At 42.7% G+C, this 23,079-nt stretch overlaps 1 protein-coding gene across 1 annotated transcript in view; it reads right to left on the reverse strand.

Annotated features, from left to right (window-relative positions):
• The window catches only part of KDR (kinase insert domain receptor), a 33,112-nt gene extending 11,211 nt beyond the window's left edge, over positions 1-21,901 (reverse strand). The window contains exons 1-22 of the mRNA XM_027636046.1: positions 21,811-21,901; positions 20,487-20,577; positions 19,786-19,982; positions 18,513-18,637; positions 18,037-18,205; positions 16,660-16,799; positions 16,297-16,465; positions 14,711-14,822; positions 14,455-14,618; positions 13,484-13,640; positions 12,289-12,409; positions 11,583-11,691; positions 10,498-10,842; positions 9,544-9,690; positions 9,257-9,388; positions 7,498-7,604; positions 6,944-7,079; positions 6,578-6,682; positions 5,258-5,371; positions 4,115-4,203; positions 2,262-2,418; positions 681-781 (exon numbers count right to left, since the gene is read on the reverse strand). Of these exons, the coding sequence (XP_027491847.1) occupies positions 681-781; positions 2,262-2,418; positions 4,115-4,203; positions 5,258-5,371; positions 6,578-6,682; positions 6,944-7,079; positions 7,498-7,604; positions 9,257-9,388; positions 9,544-9,690; positions 10,498-10,842; positions 11,583-11,691; positions 12,289-12,409; positions 13,484-13,640; positions 14,455-14,618; positions 14,711-14,822; positions 16,297-16,465; positions 16,660-16,799; positions 18,037-18,205; positions 18,513-18,637; positions 19,786-19,982; positions 20,487-20,577; positions 21,811-21,862 (3,039 nt within the window). The 5' untranslated portion in view covers positions 21,863-21,901. The remainder of the gene's footprint in view (positions 1-680; positions 782-2,261; positions 2,419-4,114; positions 4,204-5,257; positions 5,372-6,577; positions 6,683-6,943; positions 7,080-7,497; positions 7,605-9,256; positions 9,389-9,543; positions 9,691-10,497; positions 10,843-11,582; positions 11,692-12,288; positions 12,410-13,483; positions 13,641-14,454; positions 14,619-14,710; positions 14,823-16,296; positions 16,466-16,659; positions 16,800-18,036; positions 18,206-18,512; positions 18,638-19,785; positions 19,983-20,486; positions 20,578-21,810) is intronic.
• Positions 21,902-23,079: the final 1,178 nt, after the last annotated feature.

A 23,079-nucleotide genomic window follows, 5' to 3' on the forward strand; every position in this document is an offset into this window, starting at 1 on the left:
CCTGTGCTGGGCCAGGAGCTGAACTTAATGATCCTTGTGGGTCCCTTCCAACTCGCCATATTCTGTGATTTTTAAGTACTTTTTGTTCTATACAACTGCAGGCAACTCCTCACTCTTGCTGGAACTGAAATCCTTTGAAATGTGGGCTCTACGTACACAGAAAAGCTCAAACCACAGAAAAGCACTTCTAGAAGGCCAAAATTCAGGTGAAGTGTTGTTGACTGCCAGGTTGTCTTTGGCAAGAGACTCTCCAAGGAGTCATCCATGAAGTTTCATAGGTGAGCATCGTCTCTCCTCACATTGCCCTTCCAATCCCACTGCACAAAGTACAGGCAACCTCCTCAGAGCAAACTTCTTTACTCTTGTTTAGCTTCAGTTACCAGGGATTTGTCCCTAATTCTTTTAATAAAATCCATATAAGTCAGTTCCCCTCCTCCAACTACTTAACCATTCTTCTGTGAACTGGTGGCCTTATATAGTTCACTAAAATTTGTGTCAATAAACACATGGGCTGTTTCACTCTGTAGTATTAATGATTTGAGTATGTCTTACAGCAAAAAGAAAATGCTGCAGATGACTGCTAGTCCAAAGATGAACATGCTGTTTCCTTCTACAGACCTACAGCACTACTTCCTACAGTCAAATAAATAACATGCCACCCTTCCTGAGAAGTTCCTTACTTTGCGTGAAGCCAAGAACTCCATTCCCCTCGCCACTTGGAAGCTATAACAGATGAGGTCCTCCATGGTCAAGGGGTTCTTGCAAAGGTCTTCAGGACCAGCTGCAAAGAATCAGATGACAGTCAAACATGCCCTTTGCCACTGATTTCACCTATAACTGCTTGTTAGGTAAAAGTTCATCTTAACCTTACACCACATTGAACCGGAAGAGCAAACCGAGCCCTTTTTTTGCTATATAGTTAACATGAAACCCATTTTTCACCAAACTGGTCTTGTGTAAAATGAACTTTGAGATGATGGGTTATACCCTAGGGCTCCTTGCTTATTTTCAGAGTTCCCACCAGTGGAAAGATTTGCAAAATAATCCCAAAAGAGAAACAACCAAAACTCGGCTCACAAGTTCCTAGGACAGTAAAGCTTGCTGTGGTTTCAACAGATGAATTTGGAAATGAATGAGGGTTTTCTTAGTCATTAAAGGGAAAGAAAATGCAACAGGGAGAAAGACTTGAATTTGGCAAAAGCCCCAGCTAATTTAGGGTAGAGGAACCCTAACTTCATCCTCTAGTGACCTGGAGGAATAATGTACTCAAATATCTAAATACATCTAGGCATTTAGGTCCTGCTGAAATAAACAACTCTGTGACTTTGCTCAGCTCTTGATTTTAAGAAGAAATCTACCAAGAACCAGAACACGGGTGGCTACACTCCTCATCCTAAGGGCTGCTTCAGGTCTACATACTTCTTACAATATCCCATCTTAGAGGGTCAATGTTTACACCAGAGAGTACTAAAAAGGACCAAAATGGTGTGGAAATGCATAAAGTGCATGCCTGACATTACCTATTAGATCACATTGAAACTGCAAGATCATCCTCCCCATTCACATACTGATGTTTTAATTTGCATTAAATGATATTTAGTAGTAGTTGAGGTACAGTCAGCAGAGCTACAGCCTTTCTTTCTCCTGAGTAGTCTGATCCGTCCCCTAGATGAAATTAGTGCTGTCTCTGAGATGGCAGCACTGAGCACTTTGTGCTGCCTCTGCTAAAGAAGGACATAGCAAATGCATCAGTGAAACCACTGCAGAGGGTATGTATATCCCAGAGAGACTTTGAATGAGTGAATAATTCTGGTTTCCTGTTCCAGACAGACAACCTGTGCCCAGGGAAAGCAAAGCAACCTCTCTGCTAATAAGCAGTGAAGCAGATAGCATTTCACAGCATTTAACTTCTGCATAAACACTGAGGAAATTCAGCTAGTATCCTGGTGCATCCCGGTGCATCCCTTTCTGCACTGCCTTCAGAGTTTGTGCTCTGCAATTTTCCCTGAAGACACTGGGACATTAAATAGACATATCTCCAAAAGGCAGTGCATTAACAATGCACCCTTTTCAGACGGGACAATATCCGGGATTGGGCTGAGAGGTTTGGGATGCTGAACTGAAAGTTCAGGAACTTTGGTCATCCAAATAATACCATACACACAGCTTTGAGGGAGCTTCAGAAATCACACAGTCCCAAATATCCCTCATCAGTCCCACCAATGCCACCTTTTCCAACACCAGGAGAAGACATATCCTACCATCCTCCTCTTCCACGTCACTCAGGGACCGCTCCTCCACAAAGCCAGAGCTTGCTGAGCTCTGGCTGCTCGTGATGCTGTCCAACCGTCGCTTCAGGTCTGCAGAGACATCACCAACGTAGTTCTCTTTCCCCTGTCGAAACCTGGCACATTTGGTCTAGAAAAATGAGGGGTGGGTGAGAAAAATCAAAAGCTGAAAGTGTGCCAGAAGCTTGGTCTGTGCCAAGGTTGCCACTGAAGACAGGGAGGGCAACCCAGTGCTGGTGTGATCAGCTGCTCTGCTCTAAGCCAGCTCTGGTTGGGGCACCTAGCTGGTGCAGTGACAGTACCAGCAAAACCCAACCCGTGGCCACACGGGTTCACCAGCTGGAGCACCTTCTGCCACTCCACAGCTCAACTTTCACCTCCTCCTTTTCCATCCTCCCAGACAAACTCCAGCAACATCTCCACATGCCAGGGAATAAATGCACACTGAGGACCTGGCCTCCTCAGCCTTGTGAAGCACTCATGGATGAATGCTCCTGAGCCCCTCTCATATGATCCAGCCTCTCCGTACTGCTACAGCTCTACTTCCCACTGCTGCAAAGGCCCTTCTACTAAACCTGTACCTTGGCCAAAACCCAGCAGCCATCACAATCTGAGTTATTTCCTTCTTCCCCTAAGCCACTGAATGTCTCCAGGGAGAAATCCAACCCCACAGGCTTCCTCCACCACATATCCATTTTCTCCTGCTTTGATTTGGTGATTTTTTTTTCCCTGGCAGGGCTGGTTTTTAACATTGCCAATTCCCATTCCCACTGCTTGTGTAAGCAAGGGTCAGCACCCTCGTGAAACCCTGTCTCTTCCTTCAAGGCCTCTCAGATATTTGTTTATCTTTTTACCTCACAAGAAGATACAGAAAGTTGCCTTTGCCAACATAAAATAGTAAACAATATCTTCAAGGATCAAGAAAAATAACCCCCTGGAGAACCAACAAGCAGCAGGAAGAAGCTCTGATTTAAACATAGCAGCTGCAGAGAGACTCAGGTCTACCAGTGTGTCAGAGCACAGCCCAGGGACCACCCTCTTGGTTGTGCGTGGAAAAGGGGAGGGTCCTGAGTGTGATGCTCAGCGTTGGGTTCATGCAGTCATGTTCTTCATCCAGCAATCTCACCCTTGGGGAGGATGGATCCTCTCAACCCTCTCTAGAAATCAGACCCCTCTTAGAGGTGCCCAGAAATGAGTTTGAAAATGCCAGTCTCCATCCTTCCACTTCTTTCAAATCAAGGTGCAAAGAGGGGGTGCAGTGATGGAGCTCCCTTTTGCAAAGGACTTGGGAGGTGAAAAACTGAATGTAAACTCATGAGATACATCAATTATACCAAACCATTAATAATACCAAAGAAACATATAGCCTGGTTCAGCAATGAGATAAGGAGACAGTGGAAAGGATAATCACATGATAGCAGATACTTATGGATATCTGATGGATATATACACTAAACAGAGAGTGTAATTATTTAAGGTGGTCTGGATCTTAACTAAGAAAGGAAAAAATTCAGGCTGATAATCAGAAAAAACTTCCTGAAAGATATGGCCAAGTGTAAAATAATCTGCCAAGGGAAATAGTGGAAGCCCAGTTCCTTTGCACATTTTTAAGCTAACAATAACAAAACCACTACATTGCAGGGGCCAGGGGAAAGACTGGATGACCTGTGATGTCTTTGCCATCTCTCATTCCCATGAGAAATACTGAGACATTCAGCATCCCCAAGGACTGCCACTTTAGTCTGCACTAGAAAAAGAAACATTGTGCATGGAAAAATCCCACCAAATCAAACACTTTACTGTTTTTTTTAACCTTGACTCCTTACCTTGTATGGGACAAATTCACTCCTCTTGCTCCGTAGATAAGCTGACAGATTTCCAAACTTGCAATATTCCACAATCACCATGAGTGGGCCTGTACAACATACAAAGCAATTCCTTAGAAACACCATGTATATCTCACCTTATTTCACAGCATAATTTGTGACTTAGAAATACATACATTTCAAAAAGCATTCTGCTACCTAGAGATTTTTAAAAATACCAGTAATAATAAAAAAATAAAATCCAATCAAAGCAGGGAATTTATTCATTTTTCTGCTCTATACAGAAGGAAAACAAAGCAGATACTTTTGAAAATCATAGGCTTAATTTCATACGTGAAAGAACTAAAAATTTAAAACAGGAGTCTTGGTTTCAGACATATATGCCTTACTGTACAGTATAAATGTGGTATTTCATGCTCAGATTTACCTCATATAGACATATGCTACAATGATAAAATTCCATCCTAGGTTCCACATGCTGGCCACCTCTATTTTATTATGGAATAAAGAAGGAAAAAAATCTTTATGGATTATGTTTCCCTCAACAACTGATTTCTGTCATGGAACTTCACAAATTAAATTCTGATCCCACAATAAGCCAATGAGTCAGCTTCCCTGAAAAATTATTACTTAGTTACTGTACACTGAATCTATTCCAAATTAGTCTGTAGTACTGGATTTGCTAAACAAAACATCTGTCCTGGATTATAAAGTTAAATAGGTTCATCCACACAGAGCTGGACTCCAAAACGCAATCTCCCCTCCTACACACACACAGAGGCACCAACAGTCCATCCAGAGAGGGGAAGTCACAACTTGCAGTAACAGTGTAGCTGCTGACAAGAGTAAGAGCATTGTCAGGTGTTATTAGACTCAGCTCCAAAGTCTGTTACATGTGGGGTGTCCAATGTAAAGGTGGATCTGAAGTATAGACAAGCAAAGTGATAGAAAAACTAAGGAATGGAACTGCATGTTGAACTCAGGGCTTCTGAGCCCTTATTCCACCTCTAGACCTGCTCACTCTTATCAGATTTTTTTTAAAAGGACTATATCTTCCACCCTTGATTTTGAAACTCAATTTTCTATGTAGCAGAAATGGCAGGTTTTCTTTAACACCTTCTTACCCACTGAGAAGTTACTCACCTCCTGGCTTTGTGCAGGCTCCAAGTAAATTGACAACGTTGAGATGATGGCCAATATGAATGAGTATCTTCAGCTCTGACATAAGCGCTCTGTGCTCGCTATGGGTTGCCCCTTCTGCAGAGGTAAAACAACACAGATCAGGAGCAGCACAAACAGGAAGGTTCTGCCCTCCACCCCATTCTCTTCTCTTCTTTATCTGGCCCATCTAGTGAGAAGCCTTGTTGGCTGGTAGCCAGGGCCGGCTATGCTGCAGGACACTGATGAAAACTAGGCACGTGCCTGATAGGGTTGAGTTTACTCTGCTTTTAAACGTTTCCCAAAGCTTGCCAAGGGCAGTACATGAGAACAGGGATGCAAACAATTCAGGGTAGCAAACACCTTTTTTCCTACAGATCTTTTGAGCAGTTTGTACTCTGCTGTTTGACCCTCACAGAAACATTGTCCCATAGTTGCTGGGATCCATGCTAAGGGTCCAATGGGTCCACAGGCTGGGGGAGATAGAGCCAGGGCCAAACATGCCTGCAGCCTCACCAAAAGCCTGGAGATATGGCTGGTGTTCTCATCACCCAGATATAGAAGGGGAAGAGGAAAGAGCTGAAGTGGGGAGAGAGGGGCAGAGGAGGCAGCACTCTGCTGGTTGCCTGAGCATTGGGAAGCTGGAGGAACAGGGCTTTCCAATTTTTACTGACAGTACGGCATGTTCATCCCATTGCAATGAGTCTGCAACGGCTCTTGCCTGCGCTTCTGACTGCTCACACCACACCATCAGAAATCCCTTGTCTTTTTCATCCTTCTTCCAGTACAGCACAGGGTGGAATACAGCCCCCAGGTGCTGGCAGACCCATTTTGATGTCCCACTTACGTCTTTTTTAGGAATAATGTGTGTGGAAACCGCACATTTCAACATTTCTGTGGCAAATGTGAGGCAGTATAATATGATTTAAAGTGAAGAGAAAGCTATTCCAAACTACAGCTCATTTTGGAGCATGCCTAAGCCATTGTCTTGAGACTTGCAGAAAGCTCCCTACCAAGATGCATAAGGCAAAAATGGACACAAAATTGATTGCAGGAGCAACTTTATCTTCTGAACCTGAGTAGAACTATAAAGCAATGGCTATGAAACCACAGCCACAGTGCTCCAGTTATTTATGAGGAAAAGGCATGTACTTCCCCTAATTATTGCTTCATGGTAACAACTGTTAAGCTAAACTTGTATAACCACTAGTACGAACATTTTTATGTTTTTTATCTACTGGTTATAGTGCTGACAATTATCCCTATATTGTGTATTCAAGGTAAAGTTTTAGTCATTATTTTTACCTTTAAGCATTTTGACGGCCACTGTTTTGCAGGTAGCAGTTTTGTCAATCCCAAATGCATCTGCTTCTATGACCTGGCCAAAAGCTCCACGCCCAAGAGGTTTACCTTGAAGTGAGAACACAAACACATTTGCTTGGCACAGTGGGCAAAAGATGTAGAATAAAAAGCAACTCCAAACTGAGTTCATGTATCAGAAATTAACAGAGATCTTATAATTTAGAAAGGATGCATCATATTCTATGGGTACACAGAGTTCACCCGGGGATCCTGCAGCAGGGTAGCCCCATGGCAAGTCAGCACTTGAAACAGCCCCCAGCGTAGGGCTGGCTGCAGTATCACTAAATGGTTCATGCAATGCAGACACACCTAGCTTCAGCCGGTCTCTGGGAAACTCCCACTTGCTGGCATCATACGGGAGCCGTTCGCAGTGCTCGTCTATAGGGACCTCATCAGGATCCATGATGATTGACAAGTAGCCAGTCTTCATGTCCCCTCCGTTGGCCTGGAAAATGGTATTAGTTGCAGTTGCACAGATTTTTTGCTGGCAATGTACAGGCAAAGTGCCATTTAATCACTTTGTAGTGTTTCATTATTTCCCAGAAATGCCAGGCTACCATTTCCCTACACCATGTCATCATGAGTGTGATCACTGTTAATTACTTGCACTTTTCTTTTCTTTTTTTTTTTTTTTTTTAATAAGCAAAATCAAATGAAACATTTTTTCTCTTCCAAGGGCCTGTTCAATTAAAAACAAATTTCTGTGCCCTGGGTTCCAGGCAAGAATGTTATGGCATGGAGTGAAAAAATGTGTCTGTTGATTTTAGAACAATGGAAAGAAGCAACACAAAAGGCCTCAAGTCAGCTCTCATTTGTCATGCAAGACCAGTGCTGATAGGACAGTATGAGAATTTTTTCATTACCCGCTTAACGGTTCGGAGGATGATTACAAGAAGCAACCAGAAGAACATGGCAATCACTGCAGTGCCAACGAGGATAATGAGCTCCAGATTTGTTTTCTCTTCAGCGCCTGGGAAGAAATAAATGAATATTTGAGTGATAGTTGGAAGCATATTTGCTTTGTTCATTCATTAAAGTAAAGAATGGAGGTCCTTGTTCAGAAGGTTCGTTTTAAAAGTGCAACACGGAGCAAGGAAACGAAAGCAAAACAAAATAAAAAAGCTTGGTGGGTTATGTTGGAATATTACGGTTTCATGCTGTTTTGCACATCACCCAATTTCTCAGCATCAACTTTATTTCAAGGACAGTGTCTGGACCCTTAGCAATTATAAAAAAGTAAAATCTCACATTTTGAAAAGAAATAATTGTTTTAAAATACCCAAAATTAATTACTCTTTCTCCAGAAACCAAAAAGCACCCCCATCATATAGTAAATAAAGTGCTGTGAGAATGACCCAGAGAACAATCTCTCCCTTGTCTCTTGACATGATTCAGCTGGGGCATGAAAAAATGTGGTTCTACAAGAACACATGATAATAAGGTCTTATTTACAATGTCTCTTTTCCAGTAAAATAGTTGCCAGCAGACACCACTTGAACATCTATTAGTGTAAAGAGGCAGCTCTCTTCATCAGCTCTTGTTTGCCACACCATCCTCCTGTACTTCATCCTTTGCACCATACAGATTTTTCTACACAGTAGCACACTCCATTGCACAACCTCAATGAGCTGCACTGCAAATTTCTTGGAGTCAAACAGTATGTCCTACACAGATTTCTGACTTTCACAGGTGCACCTCAGCCATATTTACCATGTCAGCTGTAGATATTTTCCACCCCACCTAAACATTTTTCTAACATCTTAGTATCCTAAAGGGACCTACAAGAATAACAGGATACTGCTTTAATTACCTTAACAGAATAGATCAATCACCCTGACTTATAAGACAGAGGTTTGTGAAGGGTTCAGTGACTAAGTTATGCAAATGTACTAATATCAAGGGCAAGGAGCTTTTCGTTTGAGGTTTCTCATTGCACCTCTTAGTGGAAAGCCTGCTGTGGTTCCAGTTACTCAGATTGCAGACTAACCTCTTGCTAAGAATTATTGCATATCATTGTAAATTGCACTGTGTTGTGCCAGAATAGGACTGGACCAGGTAAGACATGGGTCTCGCAAATGCTGCTTTCAGAGCCTGGTGGACTAAAGCTGGAACCCCCTAAATCAAAAGCACTACCTGTTTCTATCACTGAAATGGGATAACAACCACAATAGACTGCACAAAGTCTTCACAGTTTTTCTTAGATGCTGTGAGAGCAATTATATAGTTTGGAAAGGTACAACCTACTGTGTTAAAAAACTTAGTATGACAATTATGTTACCAAGACAACAGAGATGTCCCAGTACATCTGCAGGTTTAAGTAGACTCTATTGTACAGTTTTGCATGTAATACAGATTGACAGAGTTTTCTTTGCAACCACAAGTCGAATGGATTCAGCTTTTGTTGAAAAGCACTAAACAATATGGTGTAGAAAAAAGCACCAGCCTCAACAGCTGGGTTTATGACAGCTACAACAGCACCCAATTTGAGCTCGATAGGAATGGTCAGGACTCTTCACAAATTTAATTGTGTATTTTCAGATCTCCCATCAGGATAGCCAGTAGATTTTCCTTTTACTGATTCTACAGATTTCATACACAGTCTAGAAAGAAGCTAACACTAACCTTCCACTGAGAAAAAAGCCACTGCTTTACTGCATCCAAGGACGTTGCATGCAAGGCAGGTATATAGCCCTTCATCTTCTTTCCTTACTCGACGTATGGTTAGTGTTTTGTTTCCATCTTTCAAAACAATACCTGGGGAAAAAAAATCATGATTCTTAGTTCTTTTTATGCCATTTTTATGGCACTTTTTGCTAAAAATTCAAAATTAAACTTTCCGTGATGAAAATCAGCAGTGAGTCCCATGAAAGAAAGCCTTTAAATAATAATAGCAAAGGAGCAATCCTCACCTGAATCTTCCACAAGGGTCTCATTATTTTTAAACCACATGATAATTGGAGGAGGAATGCCATTCACTGTGCATGACACTTCTATAGTTTCACCAATGTTTGTTGTTTGATTTTCCAGATTTCCTACGAGTGTGGGTGCCGTGGGTTCTGTTGGTTTACAAATACAGTAAAATTACAGACCATTAAAGAAAACATCCAGATCATAGTTAAACTTCCACATGACATGAAAAAAACATAATAGCCAAGAAAATTTCAACAGTGTTTGAAATTTGTTGAAATTTGCTCTAATGGGTTTGTAACTGCTTAGATTGCTGAAGGAAGAAGGAATAGTTGAGAAATTGCTTCCTTCACAATTGTATTTCCAGGACCATTACAAGAGGTCTGATACTGTTGATCCATTAAATGTCCATTCAGGACAGGCCATGAACACGCATAATCAACCTAGACATTTAGGTCCCAAAGCAAAGTCATCACTATTTGTGTGAAAGCTGATTGATTATCAGCTCGCATTGCTTGTGCCTGAATACCAGTATCACTTCATGGCAGTTTTAAACCATAGACACTGCTTCAGACTCAAGAGTCAGTGACACAAAGCAGTAGCATTAATGATATGAATGCACACATGCATGTAGAGCTACAGACTAAAATGTATTTTGAAAAGTAAAGTTGAGGAGTTATTGAGCTAAACACATGCCATTGTTTGCGCAGAAACCAAACTCACTGTGCACAGCACAGTGGCTCGGTCAGTGTTTCCTCACTGGTACTCATGAAATAGTCCCTGTTGCCTGGACAAGCCCCAGAAGTGCATGTTACAATAACAGTCTAAATCTATTTAACAAACTGAGTGCACCATAAAGCAAACACATGCAAAGCCTGAAGATACCAAAAACTAACACCACTGCAGTTATTTTCATACACAGCCTCTCATTTTGGTTCACAGTAAGAGATCCCTACCTTGAACAGTGAGGTGCTTCACCAGGCAGTGCTGTGTTTTAGCCTTTTTGTCCTGAGCAATGCAAACGTAGTCCCCTCCATCTTGGAGGGAGATGTTACGAAGGATGAGCTCTAAGGTGATATTTTCACCATTGGTATTTGAAACTGTCTCATTCAGCCTCTGGAGAGCATTGAGGTTTTTGCAAACAGGCATGGGCAGCCCTCCAAAAGGAGTCTGTGAAACGTGAGTGCTGAGTTTGTACCATGACAACTTCTCAAAGGTGAATTTATCTGCTGTGCATTGCAAGGACATGTTATCCTTCTCTGTGAGTTGACTCTGGGGCTGGAGACTAATTTCAAGACCCCCTGAAAGTTAAAAAAGTAAAAGAAATTCCTATTTGGTTGCACATTTTGTGGCTAACATTAACTTGAAAAAGTAATTTTGGAAATATATCCTTTTTGTCATGCTATCTAGTTGTAAATGAGGAAAAGAAACACTGAAAAAATCAGTCAATCAGTCAACTAATCAATTATCTAAGGAGTACAATCTCATTAAAAGCAATACATTTCAAATAGATCAAAGAAAGGCCTGTGTAATGAATAAAGTTACTCTTCTCATAGAAACTTATAGCAACCAAAGACAATTAGCACTATCTTATGGTTCACTTTTAGATTGGGATTAAAATAAATTTTGGCATGTAAATATGGGGACTGATTTTTAAGGACAGAAGCTCTTTGCCACTGGTTTTGCAAATTTTAGTCTTAGCTCTTAGAGTCTTTCCTCATTTTGTGACACTACCGTGATTTCTCAGTAGCTCTTTTAAGTGACTGCAAAAGCCCAGCAGTAATCACTCTTGGGAAAACACTGCCCATCTTGCATCATTTTCACAGGACCACTACTCTACTGATGCCAGTAGAACTAATCACTTGGCTCAAATTAAGCAGTGACTTTAAAGGCTGCCTAAAGAAAAACTTAGGAAAACCTAAAATCCTATAGAATGAAAGGATTTTATAAAGGACAAGAAAAAGCAGCATTGAAGCACCTTTCATCAGTAAAATAGATGAACATTAATTTAACATGGCTGTCCTCAACAGGGTACACTTACTGGTCACATGGAAGGAGATCACTCTCTCACTTGACCCAGCCTTATTTGTAGCCATACATCTGTACAAAGCAGATACATTCGCTGCTTGAATCATGAGGGTGCTCACAGTCTGAAAAAGAACAATCAAGCAATTTCATACTATATCCATGTTCAAGTATGCCTGATCACCTCTACAGCTCAGCAAAGGGCTCTGCAGGTATCTGCACAACCAAAAATCCTTCCAAAGCACAAATCCAAGACATGGTAGGAGCACAATCCCCTCCTGAAGTTCACATTTTTGTCCTTAAGCGTGTAACAATCAGGTAAAAGAAAACAGGAAAAAGCAGCCTGCCAGAAGACAGACTTTTGTACATGTGTTAACAGATGCTGCACTCACAACTTTTTCTGCTCTTCAGTCTCTCTAGTTTCTCTCTATTAAAGTTAATTGGCAAGATTAACTCATCTAACTTCAGATCACTAAAAGGTAAGCACTGAAATCTAGGTAAGTTATGTTCCTCAATGGAGACTCACTTAAGATCATTGTCCAAAGGATTTGAAAGAGTGTATCTCTGCCTCTTGACTTTAGTAGGAGCTTGCAGGACTAGCTGAGAGTAGATCCCCAAGTTTAACAATAGGCGAAAAGAGTCTCTAGTGATACATTTCCAGACACGTGGACTGCTGAACAGGGTTAATCATCCCCAACCAACAGAAAATAAAATATGCTAACCTTTGTTTTCCCAGCAATAGTAACAACTCGGTGCTTAATTTCAATCTGATTCCCACCCTTTCTCTCTGAGATCACTTTCCATTTCTTGCATGCATATGGATTGGCTCCTGAGCGACCTTTCCTGAAATACAAGTAGACATATGCATTAGATAAGACAAATGTTTGCCCTTCAAGAGAGTGATTTTGTATATAATATGCAGATTTTTGTCAGCCAGATGCATCAGTGGCCATACCCTGCATCTGGAAATGTTTCTGGAAACACTTCTATTAAATTGCACCCTATATTCTGAGACCTTCATGCTTTGTAAAATAGGGAGTCCCCAAGCCTAAAGGTGAATTTCCTAATTAATCTGCCTGTTAGCTTAATCATGATGCTTGGAGGAAAGCAGCTATTCTGGGAACAAACCTCCATTCATAAATGGATGACTCAAATTGATTTAGTTCAAAGGAAGACAGAGAGACATAGAAATCGCTGAACTCCCTACAAGAATTTCTTGAGGACGGTAGCCATTGTGTAGGAAGCGACCAGGCACCAAAGGAAGAAACTAGTGGAATCATTTTGAAAACAACAACAGGAAAGAAGATTGCTTTTTTTTTTCCCTGGGCTTTTTTTTTTTTTTTTAAAGGAAATCTGGGCTTATGGCAGGCCCAGATAAGAGAAGCTGCGAGAATCTCAGTCAGGCACTCTCTCTATCATTTCACAACATCAATCAGTGCACTTCCTCTGAGATACACTTTCACACAGATAAAGAGCACCATCACACTCAGCACTCGAGTGTAAGAAAAAAACCACCACAAAGACCTGTAATTAGCATAAACAGCGAATTTCCTCTGTTTGGGATGGAGTTTTGGGCCTGCAGCTCACAGGAATATCTGAGGGGAGGGTACACAAACAGCTGGATTTGAAACCCCATGAAAGTCAAGATGCCCTTCAAGAGAGCATGACAGCAACATTGCAGGCACTGCCCTATCCTCGCTGCGGGTGGCCCTTGCCTCTGCCAACAATGATGACCTTGGCAGAGTCTGCCTGCAACAATCTGCAGATTAAGTACAACAATCTTTTCTTCATTGGCCATTGGGTTTGCTCTGAGTGACAAGCCTGGATAAAGGAGGTACCCAAAAAAACCCCAACCCAATCCAACCATCCCTCAAGACCTGCATACGCCGCAGAAGATAGCAAGGACTTGGCACTCACTGGGGGCTGAATGTGCACTCCTCCTCCAGCTGCCAGTGCCAGAGGATGGCGGTGGGCGGTGGGACAGCGTAGACAGTGCAGGTGAGTGCCTGCGTCGAGCCGTACTTGTAGGAGTCAACAGAAGCCATCAGCGCGTTCTCACCAATCTGGGGGGGGACTGGAGGAGAGAGCAGCAGGTTACAGCTCCTGCTAATTACTCCCCAGTGTGCATGCATTAGACCCATGGTGAATAATTCACACTATGACCCACATCCAAGTGCAACGCAGAGCATCTCCAAGGACATGTTGGGAAGCAGTAAACCTGCCCAACACTTTGAGGATCAGGACCTCAACATGCAGTACTTAGGATCTCCTATAAAATCTCCCTTCATTACCCCACGGTTAAAAATGCAGTCCCTGGACTCTCTCCACCATGCTCAACCATTAAATACTTATTATTCCCCAGGCCCGATACCACCGCATGTAGCCTCACTGCCTCTTTCAAGACCTGCTGTCTTCAAAGCATAGGCTACTTCCTGGGGAGAAGAAAGGAGGAGGTAGAGGAGGAGGAGGAAGGTTGTACAGGGCAGGATAGAAAAGGAGCGATAGCCTGTGTGAGGCAGGAAGGATGGGTGAGGCAGGACTGAGCCAGGATGGAGCGGGGTGGAGGAGGACTCCACCAGCACAACCAGCAAGAAGGGCAGGAAAAGAGCAGGACACAGAGGCAAAGAATAATATACAGAAAAAAAACTCAAACCAAACCAAAACATACAGAGTATCATCCCAACATCAATACCAGGAATCTGCAGCCCCTTGCCTGGCACATCCTTGAGCTGGGAGAGATGGGCCACCTCTGCCCTCCCGGGGCCGAGGTTCAAGTGCTGTTCTTTGGCACTTAAATCTTCACAGCTATAGGATGAATTTAAGCCTAGGGATGGTAGTATACCACATCCACACATGAAAGAGAGTCGCCTCTTTGGTATTCCACTTACCATTCACTAGCAGGGCAAACATGTGTCTTTTCTGCATCTTGTTAACAGGGTTTGTAAGGATGACTGTGTAATTCCCAGCATCCCTTTCAGTTGCTGCAGTGATCACTAATGTGTATCCAAGTTTAACTGTATGATTTACATTGATGGCTTTTCCATTTTTATACCTGAAGAAAATACAGAGTGTTTTGAGTATTTAAAGACTTACTTTAACTAAGAATAGCTCAGTTTCTCAAACACATTATATGCCAGTTCTTACCATTTAGCCTCTGGTGAAGGATATCCTTTAAACTTTACAGGAATTTTGACTGTGTCACCTAGCCTTGTCTCAATCACATTCTCCATTCTCTCCAGATGAATAAAAGGACTTTCTGGAGAGAAAAAAAAAAAAAAGAATTAAACTAAATGGTCTTTCCACATGGACAAAAGTGTAAATGCTCTCCATTTGGGTTAGCACTTAACAGGAGATGACAAATAGAAGCTAGTGACAAGATGTCACTGGTAAAGCACAGTTGGCTCCAAACTGGGCTCTGAAAAGATGCCACTGTGAAAACTTAGTCCTTTCCTTCACACAGAGGAACAGACCAGTTCCCCCACCAAGAAGCTCTGGAAAGCAGAGACAAGACTCAGTTCTCAGGTATGTCAGCTCTCAGACCTAGTGTCAGACCTGTATACACATATACAGATATATCATAAAACTCTCTCAATATACTCATCCCAGGAAATCAGAGTATTCAAAACTACAGTGTGATAAAGTTAAATACTTTCAGCCTCTTTTCAAGTATGTATTTGAACAACTGCAGTCACAGACAATTTTGAAATTATTTACATTACTTGGCATAAGTTATAAAGTTTGTGGGTCCCTTCCAACTCAGAATATTCTGTGAATATCTGTGAACTTCCATTCAGACTAAGACAGTGATTAGCCTTTCGACTCAATTACCATTTTGACTAGGGTTTGATTTAGGATGGTACAGACTTAGTATCTGCTACACTCAGTATAGCACGCAATCTCATTTTGGCTCCTGAAGAGAAACAAAGAACTCAGGAGAAAATTCAGTATATCTTGAACCACTGTGCCCATAATAATTTTGAAAGTTTGTTTTTTTTTTTTCTGAAAGGACCAATAATATTCTGGCCCCTGAAATCAGAACCTCCGGAAAACCAGTCTCCTCCAAAATATAAACCTCTTTGTCCGACTCAGTGATTAAATATGAGCCATTCTCTTGCTAGCAATTTTTTTTTTCTAGAAGAAAGCCAATGGAGCTGCTGGTGCCATGCCCAACAGGAGCCTGAGAAAAGGCTGTAGGATGTGGCCTCGTACTTATCTATGCACTTAGCCAAAGTTGTTTCCTTTGCATCATTTCCGTATGACCAAAACTCCATTTGATTCATCTATTCATAATGTAAAAGTTGTACGTTTTATTTTCCCAGCTTCATTCATGCTGACCCAGACTCTTGTCTTGCAGAGCCACCAAAATCTAGCTTAAGGTCACCAACAGTGAGAACAGGCAGCCCTTATACAAAGCCACCTACACAAATTCAGCTTTACAGGACCTTAAGAAGGTCAACACTGGAGAGGATCAGTTTACATCAGTTTTACATCAGTTTATTTTATTGCCCACTTTCCAAAGGGATTCTACAGCTTTCAGTAACATACAGCATCCTTTAAAATCTTATTAGCTAAACTTGTGGTATAAAAATAATCCCACAGCAGTTGCAAGAGAAAATACTGTAGCTGTAGTTTGGTTCATTTCAGTCATTAGATTCATCATCAAAATGCTTTCTGCATCCCAGTAATTAATCCTGAATCTGAAACAACAAACAAAACTGAAGATGTCATACCGTGGATAATGAAGTCACTGCTGTTTTTCATGTTCATACGACCACTGGATGCTGCGCAAGTGTATCGACCTTTGTCGCTTAAGGACACGCTGTCAATGGTAAGGGTGCTTACAAACTTCTTTATTTCTCCTGCAGTGGTTTTTACATCCCTAATAGTGGCACGTTTTTCCTGTAATAGATAAAAGACAGAGGTGTTTGGAAATGTCATTGTTATTCCTTCTGCCACGTTTTGCACACTTGTATACACCAGCAATTTCTTTGTGTATTATCATCTGCTTTGTCAACATTTTAAAGGGGAAGTGACATTATATCTAAATCAAATTTCGTTGTGATGTGGGCACCTCTAAGTTATTATGACTTTACCTTGATGGAAGGGTAGTCCCATTTAAAATCAATTCCTACATTCAGCTCTGTCCTTACAGTGCAATTGAGAACAAGTTTTTCTCCCACTGCCAGCTCTACTTGGGAGTGGGGGTTCATCGTCAGGTCATAAATTCGGTATCCTAGAGGCAGAAAAAGGCACACAAAAAACATGGGGGTAAGAAGAGGTTTCTTTTTGGCACTCAGCACCAAATTTCCCAGATGAATTCATCAAAACTCCCACTGAAACCCCAGCTACAAAAAAGCCCCTCAATGCCACAGTGCACCATGATGATGGGTGTAAAAAAGAGCCTGAAGAGAAGAGATGCACCCACACTGAACATTTCTCAGCTGAGAGCCTGTCAGACAGTGACACAACAGGATGCATACACTTGGCCAGAGCCCCACCAGTGGTGGAAGCAGGCGGGGAACTGTGACACACACAGTTCCTCTGCTTTAGACACATTCTTCTTATCCTTGTGAGACCTAAAACTAAAGGAGATATATACCCATCCCCCGCAGTAAGCAGGAACTTTATATAAAGTAACAGTTGGGCATTCACAAAATTATCTAAAATTTACTTTGTGAAACAAAATATTTTAAATATTTCAAAACAGAATATTCTGAATGCAGAAATTCTACAGATATTCTGAATTTGCTCCAAGTTAGAGTGGGGACTTGTGAATTTGTTAGAGAAGTAAGCACCTGCCGCACAGAGTAAAGAGGGGTGGGCTGCTATGCCTTCCTGAGAAGGCAGGCAAGACTGCCTTGGTGCCATTTGGACACTTGAAATGGTCACTGTGTCCTCAGCTAAAAGAGAAATAGCTGTTGAGTTTCAGCTCAGGCTTAAGCCTCCAGAGAATCATCATGTTATTTCTAGGTTTTGATGAGCAACTGACAAAATATACCAGGAGAGCACAAACCCCTGTGAGAGTAGGGACACAGGTCTTTAAGGAGACAAGACAACCTAGCCCTTAGTGCGACCTTCAGATCCCCCCTTCCCTTGGTACCCCCTCAGAGCAATTCCTTTCCATCTGTTGCTGATAGATGCTTGTCTCCAGTTCCCTTCAACTATGACTTACATCCTGGATAACTGATTTTAGGAAACAGGCTTGCATTGTCAGAAAAAAAAACCCAAACCATTAAAATCCCTGACATCTATGTAAAACACTAAAAATAGAAGCACTTTTCCCAACAATCAACCAGAAAGAACACAATACATTGCATTTAAAAGAAAAGTAATATATATCTCAACATCCATTTCGCATTAGTTGCATTGTCAGTATTGAATAATCTAGCGTCCAAGTGGATGTAATTGGTTCAGCATGCTGTAGCAAGAAAAAGAACATTGGCTACAGAGAAATAAAAACTTTGGCTTACCTACAACTGCGACTATGTATATCACAGACTGGTAGCTTTCATCATCTATTTTAGCTTCACAGAAGACCATGCCCGCATAGTTGATTAAATGACTGGGTATAGTGAAGCCTTTTTTATTATTCCACGAAATGGATTTACCATCAGGAACAAATATCTTTTCTGGATATTTCTGTTTGAAATGTTGATAAAATACATAGTCAGATTTCACAAATCAAACAACCCTGAATTTTCACCTCCAATATTTTCCATAACGGCAGGGTCCCCCTTTTAACATCCTAGCTCAGGCAATCGGTACGCACTTTGAGAGCACAGGACCATAGACAAGTACAGTTACAGTGCTCATCGTGTAACCATAGGCTGTAAAATTCCCAAGGATGGAAAGAAGTTTTTATGAAATGTATTTATACTTCAAGCAATATATTTATGCTACAGTGATTTCAACTAACTTTTGAAAAAATAACAAGCTTTTTCCTTACCGCATGTAGAGATACATTGAGATTTGATACAGTTCCAAGGCAGGGCACTACCACGGTTTTATTCTTAGTGATGTACACAATGCCAAGTTGATCACTAACTGAAGTCACAAATGGTGATCTGTAATCTAGAAGAATATTCAATTGATAAATGGATTTATTTGTCACATGATTATGGAGGAAACTTTTCCACTTTTGTTCTTTCCCTGTGCATTTTTTCTCAAATCAGTTTGTGTGATGAAACACTGAAGTAATGAGACTAAATGAGGAGTACATATTTTGATAGATACCCCACCCCCCAGACTTAGAACATCGTTATGCTCAAAATGGTTATCAGCAGCAGTGCACACTTTGGAAAATGGCTTCCTGCCACTGCAGTCCTTTTGCCAACAAAAAACTGATTTACCCTAACATGACTTTCCTTGCATAAGTATTACAGGAAATATCAGTTAAAAGTAGTGACATGTTACATTGGCTTCCCTGATGGCAGCATCCTTTTCAAAGTCAGACAAAAAAAAATTACCTTCATGATATAAAACAAGGCAACTCATGTACATAATAACATCTCATTTCTCAAAATGGAAATTTTAAGTTAACAATAAAAAGAAAACAGGACACATATGGAAATGAGGGTGAAGCCATCAGTGCAAAAAAGGCATATGCCTCAGTGAACGCATGTACTGAAGCTGACTGTATAACTGGAGGCTTTTCAGTGTCTGTGACACTGAAAAGCGTTGCCGCCAACAAAACTGAGTTTGAAAACTGAGCTCTTACAGCCTAAATAGATTTTACCACCACAGTCAGCAAATGTATGGAAGTTTATGTTTTGGGGTTTGGGCGGTTTTTTGAGGCTTTTTAATGGTATCAGTACAAATTGTAAATGGGACCAGATCTGCCATTTTTAACAAATGTAGAATCTCTGTAATCCTCTCTCATATGAAACTCCTGCTCAGGTCAGTAATAGCTCTGCATTCACGAGGACAGGCTCAGAGCTCAGTGGAGATATGTATGCTAAATTCCGGGTGAGGGAGAATAGCAGACCACGTACTGCATATGGCAGGTCAGTTCAAAATTATAGGTACAAAGGCTTTTGTGTTGAGGGCAACTAGCATACTGACATTTAATTACTCAACATGAAAACAAGGAAAAAGTTTCACAGAATCAAAAATCCTAGGATTAATAAATTCTAGCATCAAAACTGTTTTGAGACACTTGATATCCATTTTTTCTCTTGAAGCTAGGGAAAGAGACACCTGAGAGCTGTGTAAGCACTTACCTTGAACATAAACATAAATGGTTGTAGCTGCCTTATTGTCCCTGTAAAGGCATCTGTAGTCTCCTGTGTCATTGCCAATGACTTTGAGAAGAGTAAGTGTCTTGCAGTAGGGGCCATCACTGCAGTCTGTCACAGAGATACGCTTCTCAGCACTGCTCTGGTTGTTTGGCCAGGACCACTCCAGTGGTCTCTGACCGCTGGGAAAGCAAATGTTAGAGGAGCATACGTATGTGATAAGTGCCAGTACTGATGTCTGGGTGGTGAACTCCAGCCCCACTAGTCACTATGGAGAGGAACGGACTTCACCCCGTCATGCAGAGCATCAAGCCACATAGAATACATTCACATATTCGACCTATTGTTAATAGTTATAAGGAAGCTTCTGAAAATTTGTATTCTGATGAATCTAAGTGACAAAGCATCCAAAAGAGAGCATGGAGAGTATGGCTCACCAGCGGGCTCCACAAGGACCCAGCTGATGCTTCCTCCTCCCAGATACCCTGCACTCCCCAGCTCTCTCTTGCTGCAACCCTCTCAGACAATTTCTAAAGCCTGTCAGGGAAAAGTGAGGCAGGGGCACAAAGGAATGGGGTGAAACAGGAGTAATGACAGGGAAGAGATCACATCATCTGTGATTCTGCACAAAAACTCTCTACATAAATTACCAGTCATCAAAATCATGTTAAATAGATTGTCCTTACCTGCAAGTAATATTTAGTGTGTCATTTGCCGTTATTGTGAGGACATCTTTTTGGATGCTAAGGGTTGGCTGATCCAGAGAAATAAATAAACCTGCAAAAACATTTATGAAACCCATTAAATAAACCCAATAAACAAAGTAAATGGTACTCAATCAGAAAAGTATTATATCTAGGAATATGCTGCATGTTTTAAGTGGACACTTTCACATCAGCTACTTAGCAGTGAAGGGTAAATAATGACTTTTCACATATCCCAAAAAGTTCAAAAACTCTGTCATAACAGGAAGCAAAGGCAGATGGTCAGGAGTTAGCTGGAGAGCACTACAATTCAGCCAGCCAGGGTGGAGTTCCTGTTTTCTTGCATTGCCAACTTCAAGGTCTAACAGGAGGATGTGGGACATTGAAACGAAGTGAACCTTCATCTGATGATCTCACTCCCCTGGGGATTACCAACTTTTCTTATAATAAGTTGAATATACTTTAGTCCTTTGAGACTGTTGATCAATGAATTATGTGAAGAAACTATTTTAAAGTTTGTCACAAATTCGAGATCCCATGATCTTCTAAGGTTATTTCTTTCCTCCTAAGCAGTTAGGCAAAAATCTATTACTACCAGACTGTTAGCACAAGGGCTTGCATCGCACACACCCAGAGGCACTGGTGCTTGTGAGAGCTGTGATCTGGGTGGCAGTGCTTGCACTGAGGCACCAGCCCAGCCTCTGGAACATCTGGGAGTACCACAAGGAGAGCCTTTCAGTCCGCCCTGGCTGCTCCCATCACCTTCAGGAATCCCAACCCTACTCACCAGGGCAAGCCGGCAGCCCCAACTGGGACAGCTCGACCCGCTACAACGGACAGAGAACGCGCGGCCAGACCGCGACCTTGCCTACTTCGCTGGAATTTCCCCGTGCTTTAATCACTTGCATTCCGAGCAGGTTCTTCGCTGATGACGGGTTTCCCGCGTTTGGCTTCAGGGACATTTCGCTCTCGGAAACGACAGCTGATGCTGAAGCCAAGCGAGTAGGACACTATGCCGTGACAGGCAGTCCTCTCCGGCGAGCCAGTACCAGCCGGCCGGACAGGAGAGACCAAGAGGACAGGACAGGAGAGGTCCGCAAGCCCGCAGCCAGGGACGTCCCGTCCCACCCGGGGCTCGCACTGCCTCATCCGCGCAACCAGCCCTGACAACCCCATGCGAAACCCGCACCCGCGCCGCTCTCGGCACCCTCTCGTCTCCGCGATCCCACTCGTCGGGGTCCCGTGGGGCTGCCGGACCCCGGTGGCTGCCCGACACACGGGACCGCGGGGCTCCCCGAGGGCTTACCGGGAGCCAGGCACAGCAGGACCGCCAGCAGCCGCGCCACACCGAGCTCCATCCCGCGGCCGCCGGGGCTGCGAGGCGCAAAGCGAACCCTCTGCCCGACGGCAGCCGAGCCGAGCCGAGCTGAGCCAAACTACTCCGCTCCGCTCGCCCCGCACGGCTCGGGGGATGCGGGACCCCGGGGAGCGGCACCGCCCCTCTTGTGCCCGGGGTGGGGCCCGGGGCGAGGCCCCGCCCACCTCACCGTGGCCCCGCCCCCTCGGTCCTCACGGAGCATCCCGCCGGGGATGCCCTGGTTTGGAGGGACCTCGGGAGCTTTCCGTCCTCCCTGCTCGGCGGCAGGAGAGCGTCAACACTGAAATTCAGGGTCGCCTAGTGCTTCGTCGTGCGTTTTTGGAGTTTCTTAAAATCCCCTCAATAGAAAAGATCCCCAGTGCCAGCCCCATGGGGCACTGTCGGTGGGACACAGTCATATTCCTGCTGGCAGCGACTTCATCCCACCGGGTTTGTCAGACGGTGTCAGTGCCGAGTCCGCAAAATGGGAGTCTCCTAATCATGTAGCATGTACCCATCACCCTAACTGGCCACATCTCAGTTGATGGGATCCAACAACTGCTTGCAAAAGTCACCCTTCCCACCCACCAGCACATCCTGCTTTCTGTGGGATGCTCCCCATGTCAGTATCCATTCCCATCTCACACCAAATGTTGGCTTTGTTTTACTAAAATGAGCCCCCCCAACTGGAACTATACCTTTTAATCAAAATTACTAACCAGTGACTGTTACAGAGAAGTTTGTGGGATTGTCCTCCAGGAAAAATAAACACATGGTTATTAATTCATTGTCCATACACATAACTGTAAAACCTCTGGGAGAAATAAATACATCTGCAAAGAGAGATGCATAGCTAAACAGGTAGACAATCAGGTAAATAGAAACACACAGCTGCATACATAACTATGCACACGTATACATATATGTATTTTTATATGCTACCTTTTCCTCTTTCCCTGCAAATCTGCATGGGAGCTTGTCCCCAGATGACTAAGTTAATGAAGCAGTGTTTTTATTTTGCATGCAATGCAATTCCAGCTGTTTTACTGTACTGGGGGTTGAGTGTAATTTCCTTTGAAATTACACCCTTGTTGCTCACAGAAAGATATAGGGAGTGGGAGAAGCCAAGTTTTTCCCAGGGATCCAATAAAATCCATGGAAAGTCAAAGAAGACTCGTGATTCAAGAGGCAAGTCGACACTATGCAAATAAAATGTGT

Source organism: Corapipo altera, unplaced genomic scaffold (assembly GCF_003945725.1).
Source record: "Corapipo altera isolate COAL_440 unplaced genomic scaffold, ASM394572v1 22b, whole genome shotgun sequence".
Classification (NCBI taxonomy): Eukaryota; Metazoa; Chordata; class Aves; order Passeriformes; family Pipridae; genus Corapipo; species Corapipo altera.